Source organism: Mobula hypostoma, chromosome 6 (genome assembly GCF_963921235.1).
Source record: "Mobula hypostoma chromosome 6, sMobHyp1.1, whole genome shotgun sequence".
In the NCBI taxonomy this organism is placed as follows: domain Eukaryota; kingdom Metazoa; phylum Chordata; class Chondrichthyes; order Myliobatiformes; family Myliobatidae; genus Mobula; species Mobula hypostoma.
The window spans coordinates 127900648-127923949 of record NC_086102.1 but is presented as its reverse complement, the minus strand read 5'-3'; the positions used below and the strand labels follow the sequence as shown (position 1 = coordinate 127923949).

Genomic DNA, 23302 nt, shown 5'->3' with positions numbered 1-23302 from the left:
GTTGTGAGAAACATTAACACATTTGGGTGACCACAAAATCAAAGATGTTGGAGACAGAGGGAAAATTGGAAATCGATTGGTATCTTGATCACTATATTTTGGTTTTGAATTAAACCATTCAGATTTTAGTTAGAATATTTGCTTTAACCTTGGATTTTATTCAAGCAAGTATACTTCATTTTAACTTTTTCTGTGACTTCTCATCATGCAAGTGGATTTTTTTTGTAATCTGTTCATTGGTTGTTCATTAGTGGTTATTTCAAGCCAGTTTTCCTGTTAGAAGGAAGCTGAAATCTGTTCCAGGCTCATGCTCAGTTGCTTTCTTCCCCCTGATAAATAAAAACAACTGCAGTTAGGGCCCCAAAACTCACTCATGTTTTCCCATCATAATTTAGGTTCAATTAATCCAGGATCACTAATTCATTCTCTTCTCTCCCCACCCTCCCCCACCCCCACATCAGATATTTCCTGTGGGGAAAATAATTCTGAAATGTGAGTAAATAATTGATTCTTTTTGGTGAAATGTCAGACAGCTCAATAATCTCCAAGTCTGACCTTAACATAATCATGTTGTTCTCTAACTTGCCTTTATTCATTTATCGTGTGTCTCTACAGCATGCAAATGGATTAAATCCCTGTCCACACTCTTAGAGTTTGATCTGTGTTTAAGATATTAAACTTAGATCCTGTTTTCCCTTGCAATAGGTATGAAAAATCCCATTGCCCCAATGCATGATAGGGTGGGTTTACCCTGTGCACTAGTCAATACGCATCCAATTTTAGTCCCTCACTGAGCTGACTTGGCCGGTAGTTAATAGAAGGCTAGCTGTGAGATTTTTTAATGTGCAAATTATTTGCGGTATTTTCCTCAAAACAACGGCAATATTTCAAAAGTACATGATTGTCACTAAAGTGTTCTGGAGCACTCTGAGAATACAGGAAACCCTACTGGAATGCAAATCCTTTCTTTGTAGGTGAATGAAGATGTTTCCTGATGTAACTGATGTAATTTCCACAGAGTTGTACAGACCCTGAAGCTGCTGCTCACTGTTTGAGTAATTTCTCAAGGATATCCCTGACACTGGACTTCGAATGAAATCTCATGAGGGACGTGTAGGGATGTCCCAATTGTAAGCTGTGGGGAATCCACTCAAACAATCAGAGCCAAGTTGGATTGGACACAGTGACTGCACCTCTGCTGAGCTCTATGGATTAGAGCAGCTGACAGGATTTAATACCAGTAATAGTTCTACATAACCCTGTTTAGATGCTTTTAACTATTTATGGTCTTATTTTAAATTTTCAGTATTTTTTCAGCTCGAATAGCGTTGAAAAGTTTCAATCGGAACAGTCTGGCGCTTTTGACAGCTTTAATAGACGGCTAAGCCAGGAACCATGGCGAAGTATACTGTCAAATGTTTTGCTTTTGGGGTTTGCTCTATTTTTCCCCCTCCCCAACATGTTTCATGAGGGGAGGCCTGGTGCCTGGTGGTACGGACTTGTCTCAACAAGCTCCAGCCGGGGAAGCTGCCCCTGGTGAGTGCAGATGTTTCTTGTATGGCACAATTTCTGGGCTGTTGTTCCAAACAAATGTCATTATATTGGTGGAGGATTTTAAAATCTGATTTTGACTGTTGACTTTCCTTTCATTTGGCCTGCCAGTCCGTTCTTTGTGTTCTCATTGCAATACTCCCTTCCTTTCACAGAAGAGAAATATTACCAAGTCTCTTGCACTTGCATGAGATTAGTTGCAAATTGGTGCAATGAAAATTCATATACTATAGAAATATTCGATTGTGGTGGAGGAGTCGGCTACTGTGCCCGTTGAGCCTGTTTGATAAGATCATGGCTGATACGCTTGCAACATCAACTCTACATTCTGTTTGCCTGTCATAATGTTTTATTCCCTTATCAAAAATCCATTCACCTCTCCTTAAAAACATTCTGCTTCCACTGCCATTTGAGAAACAAGGTCCTAAAGACCTATGACATTGCCTCCTATCTCGATCTGATGATGGATGATCCTATATTTTTAAAGAGTGACCTCCTGCTTTAGATTCTCCCAGAGGAAGAAACATCCTCTCTGCATTCAACCTTGAAGACCTCCAGAATCTTATTTGATTCAATCAGTTTGCCCCTCACTATTCAAGCATTCGTCTTTTTTGATGTTTCCTTGAATGACAACCACCCATTTCATTAAACCTTCTCTGAATTGCTTTTACTACTTTAACATGCTTCCTGAAATAAACATAGCTGTAAAGCACAGTGTATTCCGGATACATTCTCTACTCTGCCCTTTATCCTCCCTTCTCTTGTATTCGCTGATCTATACACGCAATATCTCATTCCCTGGCACCATTCCAACTACCTGCCTTGATGCTTGAAATGAAATGACTTATTTGCTTAATCATGCAAAAGCAAGTAGATTGGGAAGTAAATAGAGTGAAGCCAACCTGATGAACAAACGGGCCGGAGTGGTTCCCAACAGTGTGGCCTTGTCACCTTCAACCAGCAGCGTGGAACCTTCTCGCAAACCCTGTCACAAAAGTGGTGAATGTCATATTCCTCATACACTGAGCTCATTGAAAATCTTGCAACAATGCAATCGGTAATTAATAGTCAGTGAGGTAAATTATGTTCTGACCAATTGAAGATGCTGCTGTTTTTTCTCTTCAAGAATATCTCTCCCAGAATGCATTTAAGAAAATGCATAGCATCTTCTGGGAACTCAGTGATAAATACATTTCTTTATTTAATGGAATATTGAAGCAAGTTATTCTGAACAATTATGTTCCATAATTTTGTTTGCATTTAGAGTTAAAACCAGGCCTTCAGCCCAACTCGTCCATGATGGCCAAGATGCCTATCTAAGCTAATCTTATTTCTCTGCATTTGATTTTCCTGAACCTCACCTATTGCATATCTGTCCAGATGTTTTTTAATTTAATTGTACCTCCCTCTAACACCTTCTCTGGTAGCTTTCGTATATGGTACCAACTACTCTCAGCCTGAAAAACATTCCTTTCGGGTCCCCTTTAAATTTTGACCCTCTTAGCTTAACCTATGGCCATTAATTTTTAAGTCCCCTGTCTGGGAAAAAGACTGTGAGTGCTTATTGATTATCATGGACCCTTTTTGATCGCCAAGACAAGAATTGGAACATTCTCACTTCTGGTAATTGTCCCCCTCCTCCTCACTCTTCCTCCATTCCCCACTCTGTCTCCTCACTTACCTCTTCTTTCCTCCTCACCTGCCTCTCCTGTCCCTCATCCTTTCATTTCCCCTCTCCTTTCCCACCTGCCTCTAGTGTCCCTCGTCCTTTCATTTCCCCTCTCCTTTCCCATCAGTTTCCTCCTCCTTCATCCTTTGCCTTCACCACCTACCACCTCCCAGCTTCTCACTCCATCACCCTTCCCCCACCCACCTGGCTTCATCTATCACTTTTTAGCTTGTATTCTTTCTCCTTCCCTCAACACCCACATGCTCCCGCACCTTCTTATTCTAGCTTCTTCCCATTTCCTTTCCAGTCTTGATGAAAGATCTTGGTCCAACACATTGACTGTTTATTCATTACCATAGATACTGCCTGACCTGCTGAGTTCCCCTAACATTCTGTATGTGTTACTCGTACACGTACGCATTGTACCCATCCTATTGTCATCTGACAGCTGATTTTTAAGCTCCCCAGAAGCTAAGCAAGTTGGTTTAACTCAGTCTTTTAGTCAATATCGATTCTAGTTCATTCCTAATCCTTTTCTTTGCACTTCTTTGTTGAAGTGAAAGTACTCACCGGAACAGGTGGTGTATCTGGTTCCTCGTGGTACTGCTCAATGCGTTTTTCTCGTGTTTCCTGATAAGGAACAAAAGAGTTTTTTGTTAATATTGATTTAATTCTAGGATCCTCCAACATGCATGAAGGCTTTTTCCCTGTGTCTCTGCCATCTCTTTGTAAAAGCTATCCAATGATTCGTCTTTCTCTGCCTAGCAAAATGTAAAGTCTGCACACAGTTCTCCCTTGAAAGCAATTATTAAATTATCTTCCAGCAACCTATTGAGCAGCAAATTACAGAAAATAATTTCACTTCATCATCTCACTGAGTTTCCAGTTACCTTATAGTCATCAAGCTTACCCTTGGGGAATTTATAACAGAAGATAAGTGATCATGTCCTTGCCAAGCTTACCTGTTCCAGCCCACATCCCAGCCTTTCAGCCAGAGCTCAGTGGATTGCATTTCCTCAAATGTATTTTTCAAATATATTGGTTGCTTCTGCCTTAATAACTCTTCTGGATCCCTGGAGCCCCCTAGGTGAGACTTTGCTACACGCTTTCTTCAGCTTGGAAATGGGCTGTTCAGTCCACCATATCCATGCATCTGTCAACATTCATTACCACTATTCCCATCTATTCTCACCATCAACTCCCCCAAGATCCTACCACTCACCCACACCCTAGGTGCAATTTACAGTGACCAAATAATCTACCAAACCACACATCTTTGAGATGTTGGAAGAAACTGGAGCACCTGGTGGAAACCCACACAGTTTCAGGGAGAACTTGCAAACTCCACACAGATGGTACTGAAGGTTTGTATTGAGCCTGGGCTGCTGGAGCTGTGTTCTTATGATATTTGAATATCACTAGTTGCCCATTCTGGCACTTCTGAGCATTTTGTAACACAAGGTACACACCATCTTGCATCTTTTGGGTTGATGTCAGTGCATATCACCTACCCCCATGTGTTGAGTGTTGGGATCTGCATCCAGATAATGAGGGTTAATGTTGAATGGAATCAAGCCAATGGCTTTAAATGATGGTGGGTAGACAATCGGCATGTCGTTGGTGGTGCTGATGCTGACAGTCGCCACGTTTGTTCCAGCACTTGATCCCATGTAGGGTATGCCATCCTGCAATGGAAATTATAAACTGTTCATCTATAATCTTTCTAGTAATTCCAATCAAACAAACCATCAGTGGCAGCCAATGAACGTCATTTGTATTAATTTGCAAATTACCTACAGAGCAATCTCTTAAAAAAATAACTTTGAGACATTAGGTTGGGTTGGAATGTAATGCTAGAACTGGAGAGTGCCATGTGGGTAGGGGATTTGTGCTGAGACTTCTGGCCAGTCGTTGGCTGTATTCCGTGACTGACTGCTGAGGGTATGTCCCAGAGCTGAGTTTCTCAGCCCGTTCCTACTGCACTATCACCACTACTCACACCCTCCTCTATAATCACCTTTGACTTAGCTTTTGCTTCCATTCAGGGCATCCATGGTGAAACCTTCTATGCTTCTGTTATCTCCATTTTACAAAAAGTTATCTGAGACAACTGACATGCTAATGCTAACTCCAATGAACAGCTCCATCTGGATCAGAAAACGCAGCTGATGTTGGCACTGTGTGGAGTTCTAACAGATATTGCAATGAAATCGTGGCTTTTACTCAAAGTTGATTTCATCCCATACCCTTGTGTCCTAACTTGCTTGAGGTCCAGTTCAGAGCTTGGCTGGTGATTAAACTCTTTCAAAACTTAACGCCACAATGTTTAAATTCCATGGCTGGACCCTCCCTATATCAATCATCACTTACAAATCCCTTCCCTCATCTCATTCTGCCAACTTGAGCATCACCAGTTTTCATTGTCCTACACACACAAATTGCTGGAGGAACTTAGCAGGCCAGGCAGCATCTATGGAGGGAAATGAATAGTTGACTTTTTGAGCTGAGTTGCTTTATCAAGACTCAGTTGTTCTGCACGTAGCTACCTTTGACATGTACAGCTCTGCACTTATCTCAGTTAATCTCATCATCGCCTTCCATTGGTTAAGGTACTTCATAACATTTGGCTCTTGCTTTGAACCACGTTGTCAAACATCTCCTCATGTGGTGTTATTTCCTTTTGACAATATTCTTGCAAAGAATCTTGATTTTTTTTGCCCTGTCCAGGGTACTATATTAATGCAAATTGTTGTTGAGCTGGGGTGGGAAGACAGTCCTTCTGCATGGAGTGCAGAAGATGAAGGGCCTCCCTATAAAGTTAAGCCATTTCTGCTGTTTGGTTGCAATTTGGTATCCGAGGAGAAGCTCTAATGGAAGGATGTGTCGGCAGAAGAGGTTAATTTAATTAAACAGTTAATTACTAGTTTTAGTTTAACACAACATAGTGAGACAGAAGGCCTGTTCCTTTGCCATATTGATTTATGCTCTGGGTAAGTCCAGAGAATAGATTTCGCTCCATAACTGGTCACGGGGTACTTGTTAGGTGCATTCCAGAGGGTTTCTTTGATCAGTAGGTTGACAATCCACAAGTGGTTATGGTGGGAGGTGGGTACGTGTTGGGTCTGGGGTTCGGAAATGAACCTGGCCAAGATGCAGATCTTACAATGAGAGAACATTTAGGGAATAATGGATAGAATCCCTTAAGTTTTAAGATTACTATAGACAGGGAACTTGCAAGAGAGTATTAAGTTGGAGCAGGGGGCAGGAATTGGGGGATGTTAATTGGGAAGAGCTATTTTTGGGCGAGTCTGCATCTGAAGTCAAGGATGATTAAAGACAAACTGCAGGAAGGACAGGGCAGGTGTTTTCCAGTGAGAAGGAAAGACAAGAGTGGCAAGGTACAGGAACCTTGAATATCAAAAGATGTAAACTTAGTCAAGGAGAGAAGTTCAAAGTAAATTTATTATCAAAGTACATGTATGTCACCATACACTGAGACTCGCTGTCTTGTAGGCATACTCAGTAAATCCAAGAAACATAATAACAGCAATGAAAGACCTCACCCAACAGGACAGACAAAAATCCAAAAGATAAACTGTGCAAATACAAAAGAAAAAATACTACTAATAAATAAGCATTAAATATCGAGAACATGAGCTGAAGAGTCCTTGAAAGTGAGTCCATAGGCTGTGGGAACAGTACAGTGATGGGGCAGTGATCTGGTTCGAGAGCCGTGATGGTTGAGGAGTGATAACTGTTCGTCAACCTGGTGATGAGGATCCTGAGGCTCCTGTACCCTCTTCCTGATGACAGCAGCAAGGAGAAAGCATGGCCTGGGTGGTGGGGGGTCCTTTGCTTTCCTGTGACAAATGCCAGGTGACGTAAACTTTGTGTTACAAAACGATCAGAGGTGGCAGGATATGGACAACTAGTGATATTCAAACATCATAAGAACACAGCTCCAGCTGTCCCGGTTTAATAACACTAAGGAATTTAAAGTTGCTGAACCTCTCCACCTCTGATCCCCTGATGAGAACTTGCTCAAGGACCTCTGGTTTCCTCTTCCTGAAGACAAAAATTAGCTCCATGGTCTTGCTGACATTGAGTGAGAGGTTGTTGTTGTTGTGGCTCCTCTCAGCCAGATTTTTAATCTCCCTCCTATATGCTGATTCATCACCACCTTTGATTCGGCTAATAGCAGTGATGTTGTCAGCAGACAAATATGGCACTTGATGTGTATTTAAGGTTTGGGAAGCTAAAATTAGGGTTATAAAGAAGTTCAGAAAGAGTTCAAGAAGGGAATTAAGAGAACCAGGAAGGACTGTGAAAAGTAGGATCAGAGGGAATGCTGAAGCATTCTAGATGTACATCGGGAGCAAGAAGGTAACAAGGGAGTGGGCAGTTGGTCAGATGTTTTTTTCAAATGTGTTATTTGCTCCATCTTAATAACTCTTCTAGACCCCTGGAGCAATCTGAACGAGGTTTTTTTTTAATGCTTTCTAGTCCTACACCATTCGGCCCACCATATCCATGCTATCTAACATTCATTACCACTATTCCCATTTTATTCTCACCATCAGCTCTCCCCAGATTCTACCACTCACCCACACACTAGGAGCAATTTACAATCATCTACCAACCCACATACCTCTGAGATGTGGGAAGAGCACCTGGTGGAAACCCACACAGTTTCAGGGAGAACATGCAAACTCTACACAGACAGCACTGAAGGTTTGATGTTATTGTCAGTTTTTACTGTGGGGGGGTTGGGGGTTTGATGTTGTTGCTGTTTTTTTGTGGGGAGGGTTGGATTTGATGTTGCTGTTTTTTTGTGGGGAGGGGGTTGGGGGTTTGATGTTGTTGCTGTTTTTTTGTGGGGAGGTGATTGGGGGTTTGATGTTGTTGCTGTTTTTTTGTGGGGGGGGTTGGATTTGATGTCATTGTTGCTGTTGTTTCCGCGAGGGAGAGGTTTCGGGTTTGATGTTCCAACCGCTGTTTACCTTGTGCACGATCAGGTCGCTTTTGTGCGGAGGAGGGGGTGGGGGATTTGGCTTTGCAAGTTTGTTTCTTTTTGCCTTTTGTGTGGGGAGGGGTTGATGTCCTTTCTCTTCTGGATTTTTGGTATATAAGGGAGGGGGTTAGAGGTTTGATCCTCTTGTCACTGTTCTTGTATATGAGGGAGGTGTTTGGGGGGTTTGATGCTAATGTCCCTGTATTTTTTGTGAGGGGGGGGTTGGGGGTTTGATATTATTGTCACTTTTTTTTTGCAAGGGAGGGTTTAGGGGTTGATTGTTCCAGCTGCTGTTTTCCACGTGGGCGATCTATTAACACAGAATAATCTGCAGATGCTGGGGTCAAAGCAACACTCACAACACGCTGAAGGAACTCAGCAGGTCGGGCAGCATCCGTGGAAATGATGAGTCAACGTTTCGGGCCGGAACCCTTCGTTAGGACTGTAGAGGGAAGGGGCAGAGGCCCTATAAAGAAGGTGGGGGGAGGGTGGGAAGGAGAAGGCTGGTAGGTTCCTGGTGAAAAACCAGTAAGGGGAAAGATAAAGGGGTGGGGGAGGGGAAGCAGGGAGGTGATAGGCAGGAAAGGTGAAGAAAGAATAGGGGAAAACACAATGGGTAGTAGAAGGAGGCGGAACCAAGAGGAAGGTGGTAGGCGCCCGACCGATCGTTTCCACGGATGCTGCCCGACCTGCTGAGTTCCTCCAGCGTGTTGTGAGTGTGGGCGATCTATTAGCTTTTGTGCGAGGGAAGGGGTCGGGGGGTTTGTGGTTTGTGAGCTTTGTTTCCCTTTCTTTTTTGTGCGCGGAGGGGGTTGATGTCTTTTCTCCTTTCTGTATTTCATGGCTACCTGGAGAAGACAAATATCAGAGTTGTATTGTACATGCATACTTTGACAATAAGGTGAACCTTTGAACCTTTTTTGAAACTTTGAGATTGGTGGTCACATCATCCATGTCATTACAGATAATGTAGTGACTTAGCTTTTGGAAAGCGAAGCAACAGTTATGAATAATTTTATGAAATCCGTTTTCACATTTAACTTGTGAAAATTCACCATAATCCAACCTCCAGAGTTAAATGCACTTCCTGAAAACAGAAAATTTCACAGGATATATTATGCATGTTAACACAACTTACCAATCACCCATGGTATAGCAAGTGTTTACCATGTTCAATATAAGAGGCATTTGTATATATTACTTCTATTGGGAAATTAGTATGGACAAAGTTGACAAAAAGCATCTTCTTAAATTATTTTGCAGAATATCGTACCTGAAAGACTCTACTTTGTATCTCTGAAACCAAATTCTTGTCATATAAAGCTTTCAAGAGCCGAAAGGTGTTTCCTCCACCTACAGCGTTCATTAAAGAAAAATAATTAGTGACACAAAACATACAGACTCAATCCTGGCACAGTATCACCAGATATGTATTGTTTAAAAGAAACTGGATGAACGTACGTAATAAATGGTTGAAGTTCAGTGTGTAAATGAGTCTATAAATTGGGATAAGAATTTAATAGCCTGCAGCCCAGGTGAGGTTCACAGTCCAATTTCATGTTTTCAACATCAGATGCTACTCCAAGTAACATTACAATACAGTCAAAAGGCTGTTGGTCAATTGTCCTCTGCTGTTGACTGCATGACCAATGGAGCAACTTTTGTATTTCTCCAATAAGCTATGTGGCAAGGACCTTTTCATCCAGATGGTGAGAAAACTAGATCTATTAATTGGCACTGTGTGCAGCAGACAAACCAACATGCAAGTTTGTCTTGAATTCCCAAACATGACTGAAAGGAAGACAAATATCAGTCTTGGACTCCCTACTCAATAGAAATAGGTTCTCTCTAACTCACTCTCAAAAATTGTAACAAATCACTACTTAACCTTTTGAGTGGTTTGAGTTTGATTCTGTTTTTGCCTTTCTTTGCTGCTTATAGAGTTCTGTTCATTTATTTTTATCATTGGACACTCAACAATCAACTACCCAAACCTTCAAATCACCAGCTTCTCCCTTTTTGTCCAGTCACCCTCCTCCCCCTCCGTCCAGTCACCCTCCTCCCCCTCCGTCCAATCACCCTCCTCCCCCTCCGTCCAAGCACCCTTCTCCCCCTCCGTCCAAGCACCATCCTCCCCCTCCGTCCAATCACCCTCCTCCCTCTCCGTCCAATCACCCTTCTCCCCCTCCGTCCAATCACCCTTCTCCCCCTCCGTCCAAGCACCCTTCTCCCCCTCCGTCCAAGCACCATCCTCCCCCTCCGTCCAAGCACCATCCTCCCCCTCCGTCCAATCACCCTCCTCCCCCTCCGTCCAAGCACCCTTCTCCCCCTCCGTCCAAGCACCATCCTCCCCCTCCGTCCAATCACCCTCCTCCCCCTCCGTCCAATCACCCTCCTCCCCCTCCGTCCAATCACCCTCCTCCCCCTCCGTCCAGTCACCCTCCTCCCCCTCCGTCCAGTCACCCTTCTCCCCCTCCGTCCAAGCACCATCCTCCCCCTCCGTCCAATCACCCTCCTCCCCCTCTGTCCAATCACCCTCCTCCCCCTCTGTCCAAGCACCCTTCTCTCCCTCCGTCCAAGCACCCTTCTCCTCAACTATCCAGCTTCTTCTGCATCACCCTAACCTCACAGGTTTGTATCAGCCACCCTCCCTCCCCAACCTCCTGCATATAGCTGGAGTCTCAAGTGTGAGGACTTCTGATGGGCAGTGCCAAAGAGTCATTCTGGGCCAAGATCTGACTGGTTTATCCTTTTTAACTTCAAATAGTAAAGTTTAATCTTCTGTACATTGGTGACAACGGTGTATTTGCATCAAATACTTCACAGTGCATGTGTCCAATATTCCCTGTGAAGAAGAGAGGAGATGGTGTATAAGTTCTAACTAGCTGAATTTTAGCTGATCCTTACCAATGAAGATTCCTTCGGCTTTCCTTACTGCCTCCACAGGATTTGGTGCTTCATGGATACTGTCAAGTCCATAACCTGATAAAGAAAGGTTGCAATGAAATGTGAGGTAAACAAAGTGCTTACTATCAACTTCCTGAAAATCTCTTGTCAAACCTGAAACTATGTATTTTACCCATGCATTTGCCTGCTTGAACACTTTGTGACTGACTATGAGGAATTGAACTGACTAGGGGGCAGCTTCTAGAAGTTGATAATGTTTATGAAATATGAATATCAGTGTTGCATTTTTGACTGTAGAGCCTTGAAATTGGTTCCCTTTTCTGTTCCTTAATTGATTCAAAGATCTCATCTGTCTTGTTGCCATTTCCTAAGTACAAATCTTTGATGCTACAAGTCCCATGATGGCTGAACGTTGGCATTTTCAATCTTTGTCTTCAAATCCTTCTAAGGCATGCCCTTCCCTACCTCTAGAACGTTCTATGGCACCACAACTCTTAGTTCCTCCATCCTGGTTTCTTACATATTGCTGATTTTGTGTGGACTCCACTTCAGGCTATCCTGGCAGTGTACTGTCACACTGAGCAAACCAAATCATCTCACTCTTCTGCACTTTCTCGTTGTGCCCGTAGTATGCAGACTGTTCCCTTTTAAAAGTTACCTTTAGTTCTCCTTCTAGCATTCCACCGAGTACTACATTCCAGATCCTAATAGTTTGCTGCATAGATAATTTGTTTTATGTCACTTTTGCTTTTTAAAAATAAGTTTCTCTACCTGCATGACCCATTCAGTCCTAGTACACCCTCATAGTCATCAATAGTGCAGCATGACCTTTTTGCCCATCTACATATAATAATGTCATTTTTCAGCATCCTTCGGTTAAATCTCCTCTGCACCCTTGTCACTCCTTTGCCATCAGTTCTGAAGTGTGGTTACCAGAACAAGCCACCAAACGTAATGGTATAACTTCCTTGCTAGTTAAGGATCCCATATGCACATTGCACTGTTCACCCCTCATCGTTCAAAAACCTGCACTCATTTTTCTTAACCGGTATTTTTAAAAAGTTATTTTACCTCTCATTCTCTCTACTAAAAATATTTATTTCCAGTTTCTCTGCATTAAATTTAATCTTTTCTGAGTTTGCATTTTGGAGTCTGCTTTGCTGGCTTCTGTTACTCTCCTCCCCACAGCTTAACACTTCTCCACGTTCTGTGTCATCAGCAAAATTTTAAACCCACTTCTTGGTCTTAAATTTTAGATATTAAAAATAGCAGTAATCTCTTATCTAACCCCAAGGAAACGGACTAAGAAAGCACAGATCATTGCTCACCATCTTGTGCCCCATCCTCATTTAATTTCTCACATCACATTGCTGTGAAAATAAATAACAAATAGTGCCCCTTTGTCTACTGAGCATAGGCACCTTGTATAGTTCTATATAAACACACGAGATCCTGCAGATACTGCAAACCCAGAGCAACACACCTGCACAAGACCCTTCATCAGGCCTGAAACATCGACAGTTTATTCCTGTCCATAGATGCTGCCTGACCTGCTGAGTTCCTCCAGCATTTTGTGTGATTTGTATTGTCATTATGTGAAGGAGTGTGGCCCTGGAAATGCCATCATTTATGTGGCGTTGCTAGGCTGCATTTATCCATTTATTTATCTATTAAATGTTCCCTTTTATGATAAGGTGATCTCCTGACCTCACAGACTATCTCGTAATGATTGTGAACCTTATTGTTTACCTGCACTGTACCTGTTACACTATTTGCTGAACCTATTTACTTATATAAATTCACCTGCAATTTTGTTCAAATTCTGGGCTGTAACTGTGAGTCATTGATGTAATTTCAACTGCTGAAAAGGCACAGTGTTGCAACTCATAGACTTGCTGCCTTCAGCAATCTTGGGTGCTATATGCCCCTTCTCCCCATGACTGTTTTCTCTGGTGATCCAGTTTCCTCCTGCATCCCAAGGAAATGCAGTTTGGGAGGGTAATTGCTTAAAGTAAGTTGTCGAAGGATTGGAGAGAATGAAAAAGGATTAGCATAATGACTCTTCTGAACATTGAGCCTGGGCTGATCAATGGCTACTAATTTTGACAATTCCTTTAATAATCCCTTTTATTAATTGCCTGCACTTTTTGTGTTAAATCGATATTTGATAGTCATGTGGTTGTAGTGAGTTAGAGTGCCTGTTTCTGTGTTGTTGGGCTCTATAACACAAAAAGGGAATAGCTCTTTGCTTGAACAGTCCCGGCTGGCCACTCTGCACTGCACTGGGTAGCTTTTGCTGCAATCATTTGTGATCTCTTCATTACATTTCCATTCTCTTTCAGGGAAAAAAAACATCATTTGGATGAATGTGAGGAAATTTCATCTGGCAGTATTTGTTTTTCACAATGCAGTTGTTGAACAAGTAGAATAGATTTTAAGGCAAAAGTTAAACACAAGTGGGAGAGAGAAAGAGAAATGTTTAAACTGATCTGCAAATGATCAATTTCATATTATGCATGTTGAGCCTCTAAATATCCAAAGCAGACTTCAGAAATCTACCAGAAATAAGGAAATGAATGGGCATTACAGGTTTAATCTTATTGTAATCTTGTCTGGAGATATCTCTGCACATTGAAATTGGATTAGTTTTATTCACCTTGTCCTTCTGAAGTAAATGATTGATTTAGTAGCCTTGTTTTATTTCCCCCGGGATTCACTCATGATGCGGCCTAATTTAGTAAACAAGTTTTCATTTGGTTCGCATACGACATCAGAAATGAAGCTCACCATTCAGCCTTTGTATCTGTTCTGCCTGTCAGTGAGGTCATAACTGATCTCTTTCATGGAGTCACAGACCACTATAGCACAGAAACAGGCTTTTTAGCCTATCTAGGCAGTAATCTGACTAGTCTGATTGACCTGTATCAGGACCATAGCCCTCCAACCTCCTCCCATCCACGTACCTATCCAAATTTCTCTTAAGTGTTGAAATCAAACCCACATCCACCACTTCTGCCGATAGCTCATACCACCTTAACCCAGGACCTCTTGTTCTAGTCTCACACAACCTCAGTGGAAAACGGCTGCTTGCATTTACCCTATCTATACTCCTAACATCCTCTCTCAATTTTTTACAACTGCGCGAATCAACCATTGCTCTGAGGCAATTTTTACATGACCTGAAAACTGTGCGGCACTTTAAATTTTTTTGTAATATGCATGCTGTGGCTTTTTAGAATGAAAATTGAAAAAAACACATACTTTTGATTGCATTTATTAATTAAAGTGTGTAATGAAATAAGCTACAAAGGAAATCTTTCACATTTCATAAACCTTTTCTCATCTGTATTTTATTCCAAATCTAGTCTTGCTTCACACTCTTGGAGTTTTAGTTAACATGCACGAAATTCCATGTTTTTTCTGGTTGTGTAATTTGGCAACTGCATCTATACAAATTCTCTGGTTAAGATGTCATTCTAAGTAATCTAACTTCCATTCTTCGCATTTTTCCACTACTTAACTCACCCCCGACTTCTGCTCCTGCACAAATGGTGCAAACAACATGGCCAGTATCTTCATATGTAAAAATATTGCCTGTTTATATTTGTTTTTGGTGCGAAGATGATAGTTCAGTATCTATGAGTCGCAAAACCCATTCTACCCTAAATTTAAATCTTCAAAGCATTCAAATCTTCTTTTCTTTTTGACGTCCTTAGGATACTAAAATAATAATGACTAGTATTTTAGATTACTAAATAATAATTTTTTTGAAAAGTTTAACAAGGTAAGTCAAAAATGTATAATTTTATTAAAATAGGCTGTCATACAAGCAATTTTATAGAAACAAATTTTTACTTTGTTCGGACAATTTTTTAATTCAAAAATTCTAATTAGATGATGGCTTTTTTGAATATTTTTCACATCAACAAACACAAACCACAACACACAAGTAAATGATGGCAAACAGTCAAAATAACTGACAGGCACAATGGCAAAAGTAAAATGCTTCGAAAAGACAGCGGCAGTGTTCAACGGGCTCGCAGTTTATTAACAATGAGCTACCAACTACCAGTCTGTGTTTATCATTATAATTCACAGCAGTGTTATAACTTGAAACACTGGCAATGTAAATAAGTTGAATCTCTAAAGTGTTTCAAAGTAAAGGTTGTGGTATGTTTATCATTTAGAAAATTTACTTCTTACATTCATTAACATAATTAATTATAGGGTATTTCACACTTGTATTAACCCAGATTTCAAAATTATATTAACATTAGAAAATTCTAGCTGTGCAGCAACAAAGGCTATGTGCACAGGAGCATTTTAGTTTCTGCATGGCCGCACACCCGCGGAACTTAAAGGGAATAGTGTAACCCTCATAATTTTGCATACCTCTATCAAATTTCCATTCTCCGACACTCTGTGGAATATAGTCCTAACCTATTCAACCTATCTCTATAACTCAGGTCCTCAAGTCCTGTCAACACCTTTGTAAATTTTCTCTGCACCCTTTCAATCTTCCCTGAAGATAGATGACCAGAACCTCACACAATGCTGCAAATTAGACCTCACCAATGTCTTACACAGAGGTAGAACAAGGGAAAATAATGACAATGCTGAAAAACTTGTAACAATTACAGAGAAAGTGCAGTGCAGATAAACAGTAAGGTTCATAATCTTAACAAGACAATCTGTTAGGCCAAGAGTTCATCTTTTTAAAGGGAACCATTGAATAGTCTTATAATAGTGGGAAAGTGTCTGTCCTTGAGGCTGGTAGTATGTGCTTTCATGCTTTTTTATCTTCTGCCAGATGGGACAGGGGAGAAGATAGAGTAGGTGGGGTTTTTGACTACCCTGGAGGCTTTACTGAAGCAGTGAGAAGTGTAGACAGAGTCCATAGAGGGGAGTTTGTTTTCTGTGATGTGCTGACCTACGTCCACAACTCTAGCTTTTTGCAGCCCCATGCAGAGCAGTTGCCATACAAAGCCATGATGTGTCCAGAAAGGATGTTTTCTTTGGGGCAGTGATAAAAACTGAAAAGGGTCGACAGGAGCATGCCAGATTTCTTTATCCTCCTGGTTAAGTAGAGGCGTTGGTGAGCTTCCTTGGCTGAGGCATCTACTTTCATATTTTTTTTTTTAAACAGTAATAAAGGACCTTAGCTCTACCTGCAACTGAGCAGTTCATCTGGCTGTCAGGCCAACCATTAGTCTCCAGGTTGCACTCTCCATTCTAGGGGATGATCTCAAAGAGTACATCCCTTCATTCCAGTCTCAAAGTCGAGCATTCCTGTGAGAGGGCCAGCTCTTCCTACCTCCACACCTTTCCGATTTGCACACAGAAGCTTTTTTCTGTTGCTTTTCAACAAGGCTGGACGTATCTTTTAGATCCGCCCGAGGCTCTCAGTTTGACATGCCTTTTGAAAAGCAGCATTTTCAACAGTGCCTTGCTGCTGCATGGACATCTCAGTCCAGGTTTTGTGAAATTACAGGCTCCAGGTTTGATTGAGTATGCTGCCCTGGTTCGGATTGGTTTTAGCAGCCAGAAAAATAAAGGTAAAAGATTAATTTTATTTGTTATATACATCCTTATGGCCTTATGGGTTATGGGAGGAGGCAGGGGAATGGGGTTGAGGTGAATAATAAATCAGCCACGATGGAATGGCCTAATTCTGCTCCTTATAACGATGGGGAAGTGTCTGTCCTTGAGCCCGGTGGTACATGCTTTTAGGCTTTTTTATCTCTGTCTAATGGGAGGGGGGAGTCTTGTGGAAGCACACCGTGAAATGCGTCATTTTGTGCCAACGACCAGTACAGTACGAGGATTTGCTAGGGGCAGTCACCAAGTGTCACCATGCTCCTGATGCCAACGGCTTACTAACCCTTACAGCTTTGGAATGTGGGAGGAAACCAAAGTATTTAGAGGAAATCCGTGCAGTCGGGCAGAACCTGCAAACTCCTTTCAGACAGCAGCTGGTATTGAACCCCAATTGCTGGTACTGCAAAGCATCATGCTAACCGCTACGCCACTTTGCCATCCTGGTAATAGGAAATGGGTTTGTGTACAGAAGTGCATAATTATCGCGCACTCAGTGTACAATTTTCTTACCTAAGCTTTCAAATTTCTGCCTTGCTGTCTTGGCATATGCATCTCTATCGTGCAAGGCATATGGGACAAATAAAACTCTCTTCACTTTACTGCAGAAAGAAATAAGACATTGTTAGGTGTCACCCAAAGAGAAAAGTTGGTTAAGGTTCAGTGTCCCTGGTTAGCTCTTAATAACTGTGGCTGAGAAACCAGTGAAGCAATGGAGTAGAGTCCGATCAGTAGAATATTTAATATATCATAAGATTCTTCTGCTGTTAATCCACTAATGAAACGGCAAGCAGGAGGCTCCCAGTAGGATTAATCCAACAATAGTCAAATGAAAAATTTCAAGTATACAGTATCTATCTTTGGTTTCCAATACAGGTTACACAGACTGAGCTTGTAACCACTTGAGTGTTGAAGGCAGTGAGGTAATCAAATATGCCTAATGAAGGAATTAATAAGATTGAAAGTAATTTCCTCATTTAGGAGGATCCATGTATGTGGAGCTAGTTTAGTATTTACATGGCAGTGGCTATCCAGAACACCCTCTCCAAAAAACGTTCTCAAGCTTGGTGGTTGATTTAACTTTTCAAAACCTGATCATTCACAACCTTATTGAATGGTGGAACAAAAAGCAGAATTATCCACTTCAGTCCCTGTGTAATATTTTGTCAAAACCCAGTCTAACATTAATCAGAAGCTAAAACGTGGCATCAAAATCATGTTCAGCTTTTCTCCACTTCCATTTTGGGTCTGTGTCTGAAAATGCGAGAGGATAATTGTCTGTACCTTGCACTACACACAAAACTGAGGTTCCACAGTAAGCAAATGCCTTTGAATACTTACTCTCCAAAAAATTCAGTTATCTGCTCCTGGCAATGCTCTAGGTAGCCACTCCCATACAAAGTCGAGTTTGACACCAAAAGAGCTCTGCGTTTCATCTCGAGTCTTCTCAGAAAATATTTTCCCCACGTTCACTGCAAAATAAAAGTAGAAGATAGCACTTTTTTTACCCATTTAAAAATTACAAAATATGAATATTCACGTACAGATTTTGCAGGCTCCTTCAGGGAAAGCTGATATATTTAATAAAAAGCAAACGTGCTTGTGCTGTGGTAAGTTATAGTACTTTCACTTTCAGCTTAAGGTCAGTAACGTAGGTACGAATGCCTGGAATGGGATGGTTAATTGAATCACAAGAATCATTTAGATTTTTTACAATTATGCTGACAATAAATTATCTACCACTATTTTGTTTTACTGCCAGTTCGGAGGAACGGTAAGAGAATGAGGAGAGAGTTGATCAAGGTATTCAAAACTATGAGGGGTATAGATAGGGTGTACACAAACAGGCTTTTTCCACTGGTTAATTGAGACTAGAACTAGGGGTCATGGATTAAGGATGAAAGGTGAAATGTTTAAGGGGAATATGCGAGGAGACTTTTTCACTCAGAGGAGGGTGCTGGTGTGGAATGAGCTACCGAGGGAAGTAGTGGATGTGGGTTTAATTTCAATATTTAGAGAAGTTTGGAGAGGTACATGGATGGGAGGAGTGTGGAGTACAATGGTCCAGGTGCAGGTTAACGGGACTAGGCAGAATAATAGTTCGGTTCAGATTAGATGGGCAAAGGGCCTGTTCCCGTGCTGTAGTCCTCTATGATTCCATGACTCTGAAATGCTAACTGATCTCCCCTTCGACAGAACACCAGATGAACACTTCCAGCATTTGCTTTTGCTTCAGGTTCCAACATTTGCAATTTTATTGATGTGCTGCTGCTATCTTTGATAACGTGATTTATGAGGTGTAACTGTACTGTGTAGCTTTAATCCCAGCTGCAGAGATGAGGTGTAACTGTACCCTGTAGTTTTGAGTCTACCTGTAGAGAAGTTCAACACAACATACATATGCAACAGCGTAATACTCGTCAGAGTGATTTTTGGTTTTAGCACATTCACAGTTAGAAAATGCCTTCAGCTACCAGTCTTCACATCTGAATATGTATTGTGGGTTTGATTTTAATGTAGCTCTGAATAGGTTTACAGACCAGGAAAGAGGCACTTAGCTGCTCGGACTCAGCATGTGCAGACAATTAACACTACATGGATGAGACAGTGATTAACACTTGTTTCGGGCATGATGGTGGGAAGATTGTAAATATGGATTTGTTTGAACCATCCTGAATTTCTTTTGCTCCTTAGCACAAAAAATGTGTGCAATGCTGGGCTCTGGCAGACCTTTCAGCTGAAACCGTCTCCATGGTGATGCCTGCCATACCCGGTTTTATTGAATAAAGGAACCTGCTTTGAATCTACTGGTATTTCACTCCGTTGACTTCACTCACACAACAACAATCCTAGTAAGGCTACAATGGATGCATGTGACTTCTGAAACACCTGTCTTTTCAGTTTGACATTAAGTACAAATTTAGTTAAGGAAAAGTTATGAATGTGTAATGTTAAATAGTTTGCTAAATACAGGGACAGTAACCTTGAACATTGATTTCTCTAACTTTCGATTATTTCTCCCCCTCCTCCTCTCTCTTTTCCATCCCCCATTCTGTCTCTCCTCTTACTCCTTCTCTTGTCCTCACCTGCTCTTCGTGTCCCTTTGGTGCCCACCCCATACCCCCCCACCCCTCCCCCCTCCTCCCCCATCCTTCTCTTTCTCCCATGGTCCACTGTCCTCTCTTATCAGATTCCTTCTTCTTTAGCCCTTTACCTCTTCTATCTATCTTCTCCAACTCACTTCATTTCTCCTTTCCCCCATCCCCCCACAACTACCTACATTCCCCCTCACACACACGAGGAAATCTGCAGATGCTGGAATTTCAAGCAACACACATAAAAGTTGCTGGTGAATGCAGCAGGCCGGGCAGCATCTCTAGGAAGAGGTACAGTCGACGACTGTACCTCTTCCTAGAGATGCTGCCCAGCCTGCTGCATTCACCAGCAACCTTTATGTGTGTTGCTTTACATTCCCCCTCCCTTGGCTTCACCTATCACCAGCTTTTACTCCTTCTCCTCCCCCTACCTTATGCTGGCTTCCTCCCCCTTCATTTCCAATGCTGACAAAGGGTCTCGGCCCAAAATGTTAACTCTTTATTCCTCTCCAGAGATACTACCTGACCTGCTGAATTCTGCCAGCATTGTGTATCCAGCAATACTTACAATACTTAACTCAAAAGATACAGTTCAATTAAAAACTATTTAAACAGGAATAAAGTATGTGTTATATAGTGGTCTGAGGTACTAAAAGCAAACAACTTACAGAATATGAATATGTATTTTGCTGATCGTACATTTGGAGCCATTAAATCAGTAGTCATTTCCAGGAATAGAACTTACCAGATACATGAGACAAGACATAGAGTCTAATTTAACACCTTCGTGACTAGCTGCATATAGGTCAAAATAACTGTGCAGATACAGAGCTATCCTTAAAGCTTTCACTAGCAAGAGTGGAATGGCCACAATCTCTCCGTTGTTCCCTCCATTGAACACCATCTTGACTTGGACTTGACAATGAATCTTCATTACTGGGTTGAGATCCAAGAACTCACTGTCATTGAGCACAGTGGGAGTACCTTCATGAGATGGACAGCTTACAATGGCTGTCCACCATTTCCTTTCTCTAAACTAGTTTGGAAAGGCTTCAATCATGGTGGTGTCCATGTCCCAAGAATGGGGAAAATGAGCTTATTTCTCAGTGCCATTTTAGTAGCGCCCTTACCCATACAACTGCAAATTCGGACAGTACAAATTCAGCCTAAACAGGAAAGGCAACTAGACTTGGGTATACAAAACTTAACCCTTGAGCTCTATGCCCACCGTGATGCCGAGCTCTTTTTCCATCGCCCCTGACTCAGAGACTGATTCTTTGGCAAGAGTTCTCCACCGCGCACCGACGACCACCTCTCCCATTGCCAACCCTCTCTGCTTCTTGGTCATCCAGCAATGGTTTTCTGCCTGCTCTGGATCTTTTCATCTCTGATTGCTGATGAGACATCAACTGGCTTGACTTCAGCAGTCTTCTCTACTATTCAAACCTTACACCCTCTGAATGCATTACCATCTACTCTCTCTGCATCAATCCCAACCTCACCATCAAACCTGCAGATAAAGAGCATGCTGTTGTGGTGACCTCTACCTTGCTGAGACCAAGTGGCAACTCTCCGACACCTCCTCTTACCTATCCCTTGAAGACCCCAGTCTGGACCATCAGGACATTGTCTTTAACACCATCACCAACCTCATCAACTCCTGAGATCTCCCTTCCACGGCCTCCTTTCCTTTTTCCCATTGTCCACTCTCCTCTCCTGTTGGATTCCTTCTTCCCCAGCTCTTTGCCTTTTCCACCTCCCAGCTTCTTACTTAATCCCCCCTCCTCCATCTGCCTATCAACTTTGAGTTTGTTCTCCTTCCCCTCCCACCCCCCCCCACCTTATTCTGGTACTTTCCCCCTCCTTTTCCAGTCTTTATAAAGGATCTTGGCCTGAAACATTAACTTTATTCATTTCCAGAGGTGCTTCTCGACCTGTTAAGTTCCTCCAGCATTTTGTGTGGGGTGCACTTGTGCCATAATGCCTGCTTCAACAGAAAAATTCAGTTCAAACCCCAGACCAAAAAAACATTAAAGATCACCTTACCAGCTGACAGCACTGTGGTTCTAGTAACAGCCTGGACAAGACATAGGACAAGTCAACAGAGACGAAGAATTGGATTATGATCAGTCATTATGTTTTATCTCAGTGCTGACTACAGGATTTAGGGAGAGTAAACTAACTGCCTGAACTTTGGCCCCAGAGTGACAATTCATTTTTACTTGTCACTGTAGGATTAGGTTATTCCGACATGAAGTAGAATTCTCAGAGAAACCCAGAGTTGTAGTAGGGTCATAGTCACAGAGCAATACAGTAGGGTCACAGGCCATTCAGCTCATTAAGTTGATGCACACTCGGCTAGTCCCAATTTCCTGCAATTAGCCTGTATCACTCCAAATTCCTCCCCTCCATTACCTATCCATAAATGATATTATTGAACTTGTCTCAACCATTTCATCTGGCAGTAGGTATATTCCATATACTCACCATCCTGTGCATGAGTGAAGTTGTCCTCAGATCCCTTTTAAATCTCTCCCCTCTCACACTAAACCTTTGCCCCTACGTTTGGACTTCAGTACACTGGGGAAATGACTATCACAATCTAATCTAATCCAAAAAAAACTCCCATAATTTAAAATACATCTATAAAGCTTTACACTGGTTCAACTTTCCAAAATGCATCAGCTCACACTTGTCTGTACCGAAATCCATTTGTCACTCCTCCGTCCACTTCCTTCACTGGTCAAGATCCCCTTTTAATCCACAGGAACTTCTTCACTATCAACAACACCTAATTTCATATCATCCATAAACTTACAAATCAACCTTTCTGCACTTCCATCTAAAATATTTACATAAATAATGAATAGTGAGGATCCAAGCACCAACTACTGCAGCACACCACTAGTCACCAGCCTCCATTCTGAGGAGCAACCTTCAACCATCACTCCCTGCTTCCTACCTCTGAGCCAATTTTGAATTCGTTAAATTAGCTCTCCCTCGATAGCCTTCCAAATCAGTTGACCATGCAGGACCTAGTCACAAGCCACGCTAAAGTTAAATATCTGCTGCCCAACTCATCCACTTTTTCTAGTTATTTCGTCAAAAGAAGGCCAACAGATTTGTCTAGGCTAAACAACTAACTAAAACGAGAATATATAACTACTGTTCCTATATATAAAAAAAAGTATTCGCCCCTCTCTCTACCCCACCCCCCCAAAAGATTTCATGTTTTATTGTTTTACAACATTGAATCTCAAAGGATTTAACTTGGCTCATTTGACACTGATCAACAGAAAAGTCTTTTGTGTTAAAGTGAAAGCAGATCTCTACAAAGTGATCTAAATTAATTACAAATAAAAGCACAACATAATTGATTGCATAATTATTCACCCCCTTCAAGTCAGTATTTACAAGATGCATCTTTGCTGGCAATTATAGCCTCGAGTCTCTATCAGCTTTGCACATCTGGAC

The 23302-nt window shown here is 41.8% G+C and overlaps 2 protein-coding genes across 5 annotated transcripts in view; one reads left to right on the top strand and one right to left on the bottom strand.

Moving 5' to 3' along the window:
* The window catches only part of LOC134348384 (craniofacial development protein 2-like), a 58283-nt gene that overhangs the window by 17867 nt on the left and 17114 nt on the right, over positions 1–23302 (top strand). The window lies entirely within an intron of this gene.
* On the bottom strand, positions 193–22382 carry si:dkey-69o16.5 (Alpha-aspartyl dipeptidase-like). Of its 4 annotated transcripts, none has more exons than XM_063051665.1 (9): positions 22316–22382; positions 18075–18205; positions 17247–17335; positions 11139–11213; positions 9505–9584; positions 4732–4905; positions 3791–3850; positions 2454–2536; positions 193–329 (listed from the first exon to the last, which is right to left on the bottom strand). In XM_063051665.1, the coding sequence occupies exons 2-9, from the start codon at positions 18167–18169 to the stop codon at positions 260–262; spliced, it is 726 nt and encodes a 241-aa protein (XP_062907735.1). In that variant the 5' UTR covers positions 18170–18205; positions 22316–22382; the 3' UTR covers positions 193–259. The 4 variants fall into 4 exon arrangements, with proteins under 4 accessions (XP_062907735.1, XP_062907734.1, XP_062907736.1 ...); XM_063051664.1 differs by lacking the exon at positions 22316–22382 and adding an exon at positions 21875–21959; XM_063051666.1 differs by lacking the exon at positions 22316–22382 and adding an exon at positions 20497–20517.

What these genes read in the sequence shown, in the direction of transcription:
- si:dkey-69o16.5 (XM_063051665.1), bottom strand. Translation starts at nt 18,169, where the DNA reads ATGAAACGCAGAGCTCTTTTGGTGTCAAACTCGACTTTGTATGGGAGT. An exon ending in ATAACTGAATTTTTTGGAGA is followed by an intron (nt 17,336 to 18,074) that starts GTAAGTATTCAA and finishes TTCTTTCTGCAG; the next exon opens with TAAAGTGAAGAGAGTTTTAT. An exon ending in TACAAAGTAGAGTCTTTCAG is followed by an intron (nt 4,906 to 9,504) that starts GTACGATATTCT and finishes TTTCCATTGCAG; the next exon opens with GATGGCATACCCTACATGGG.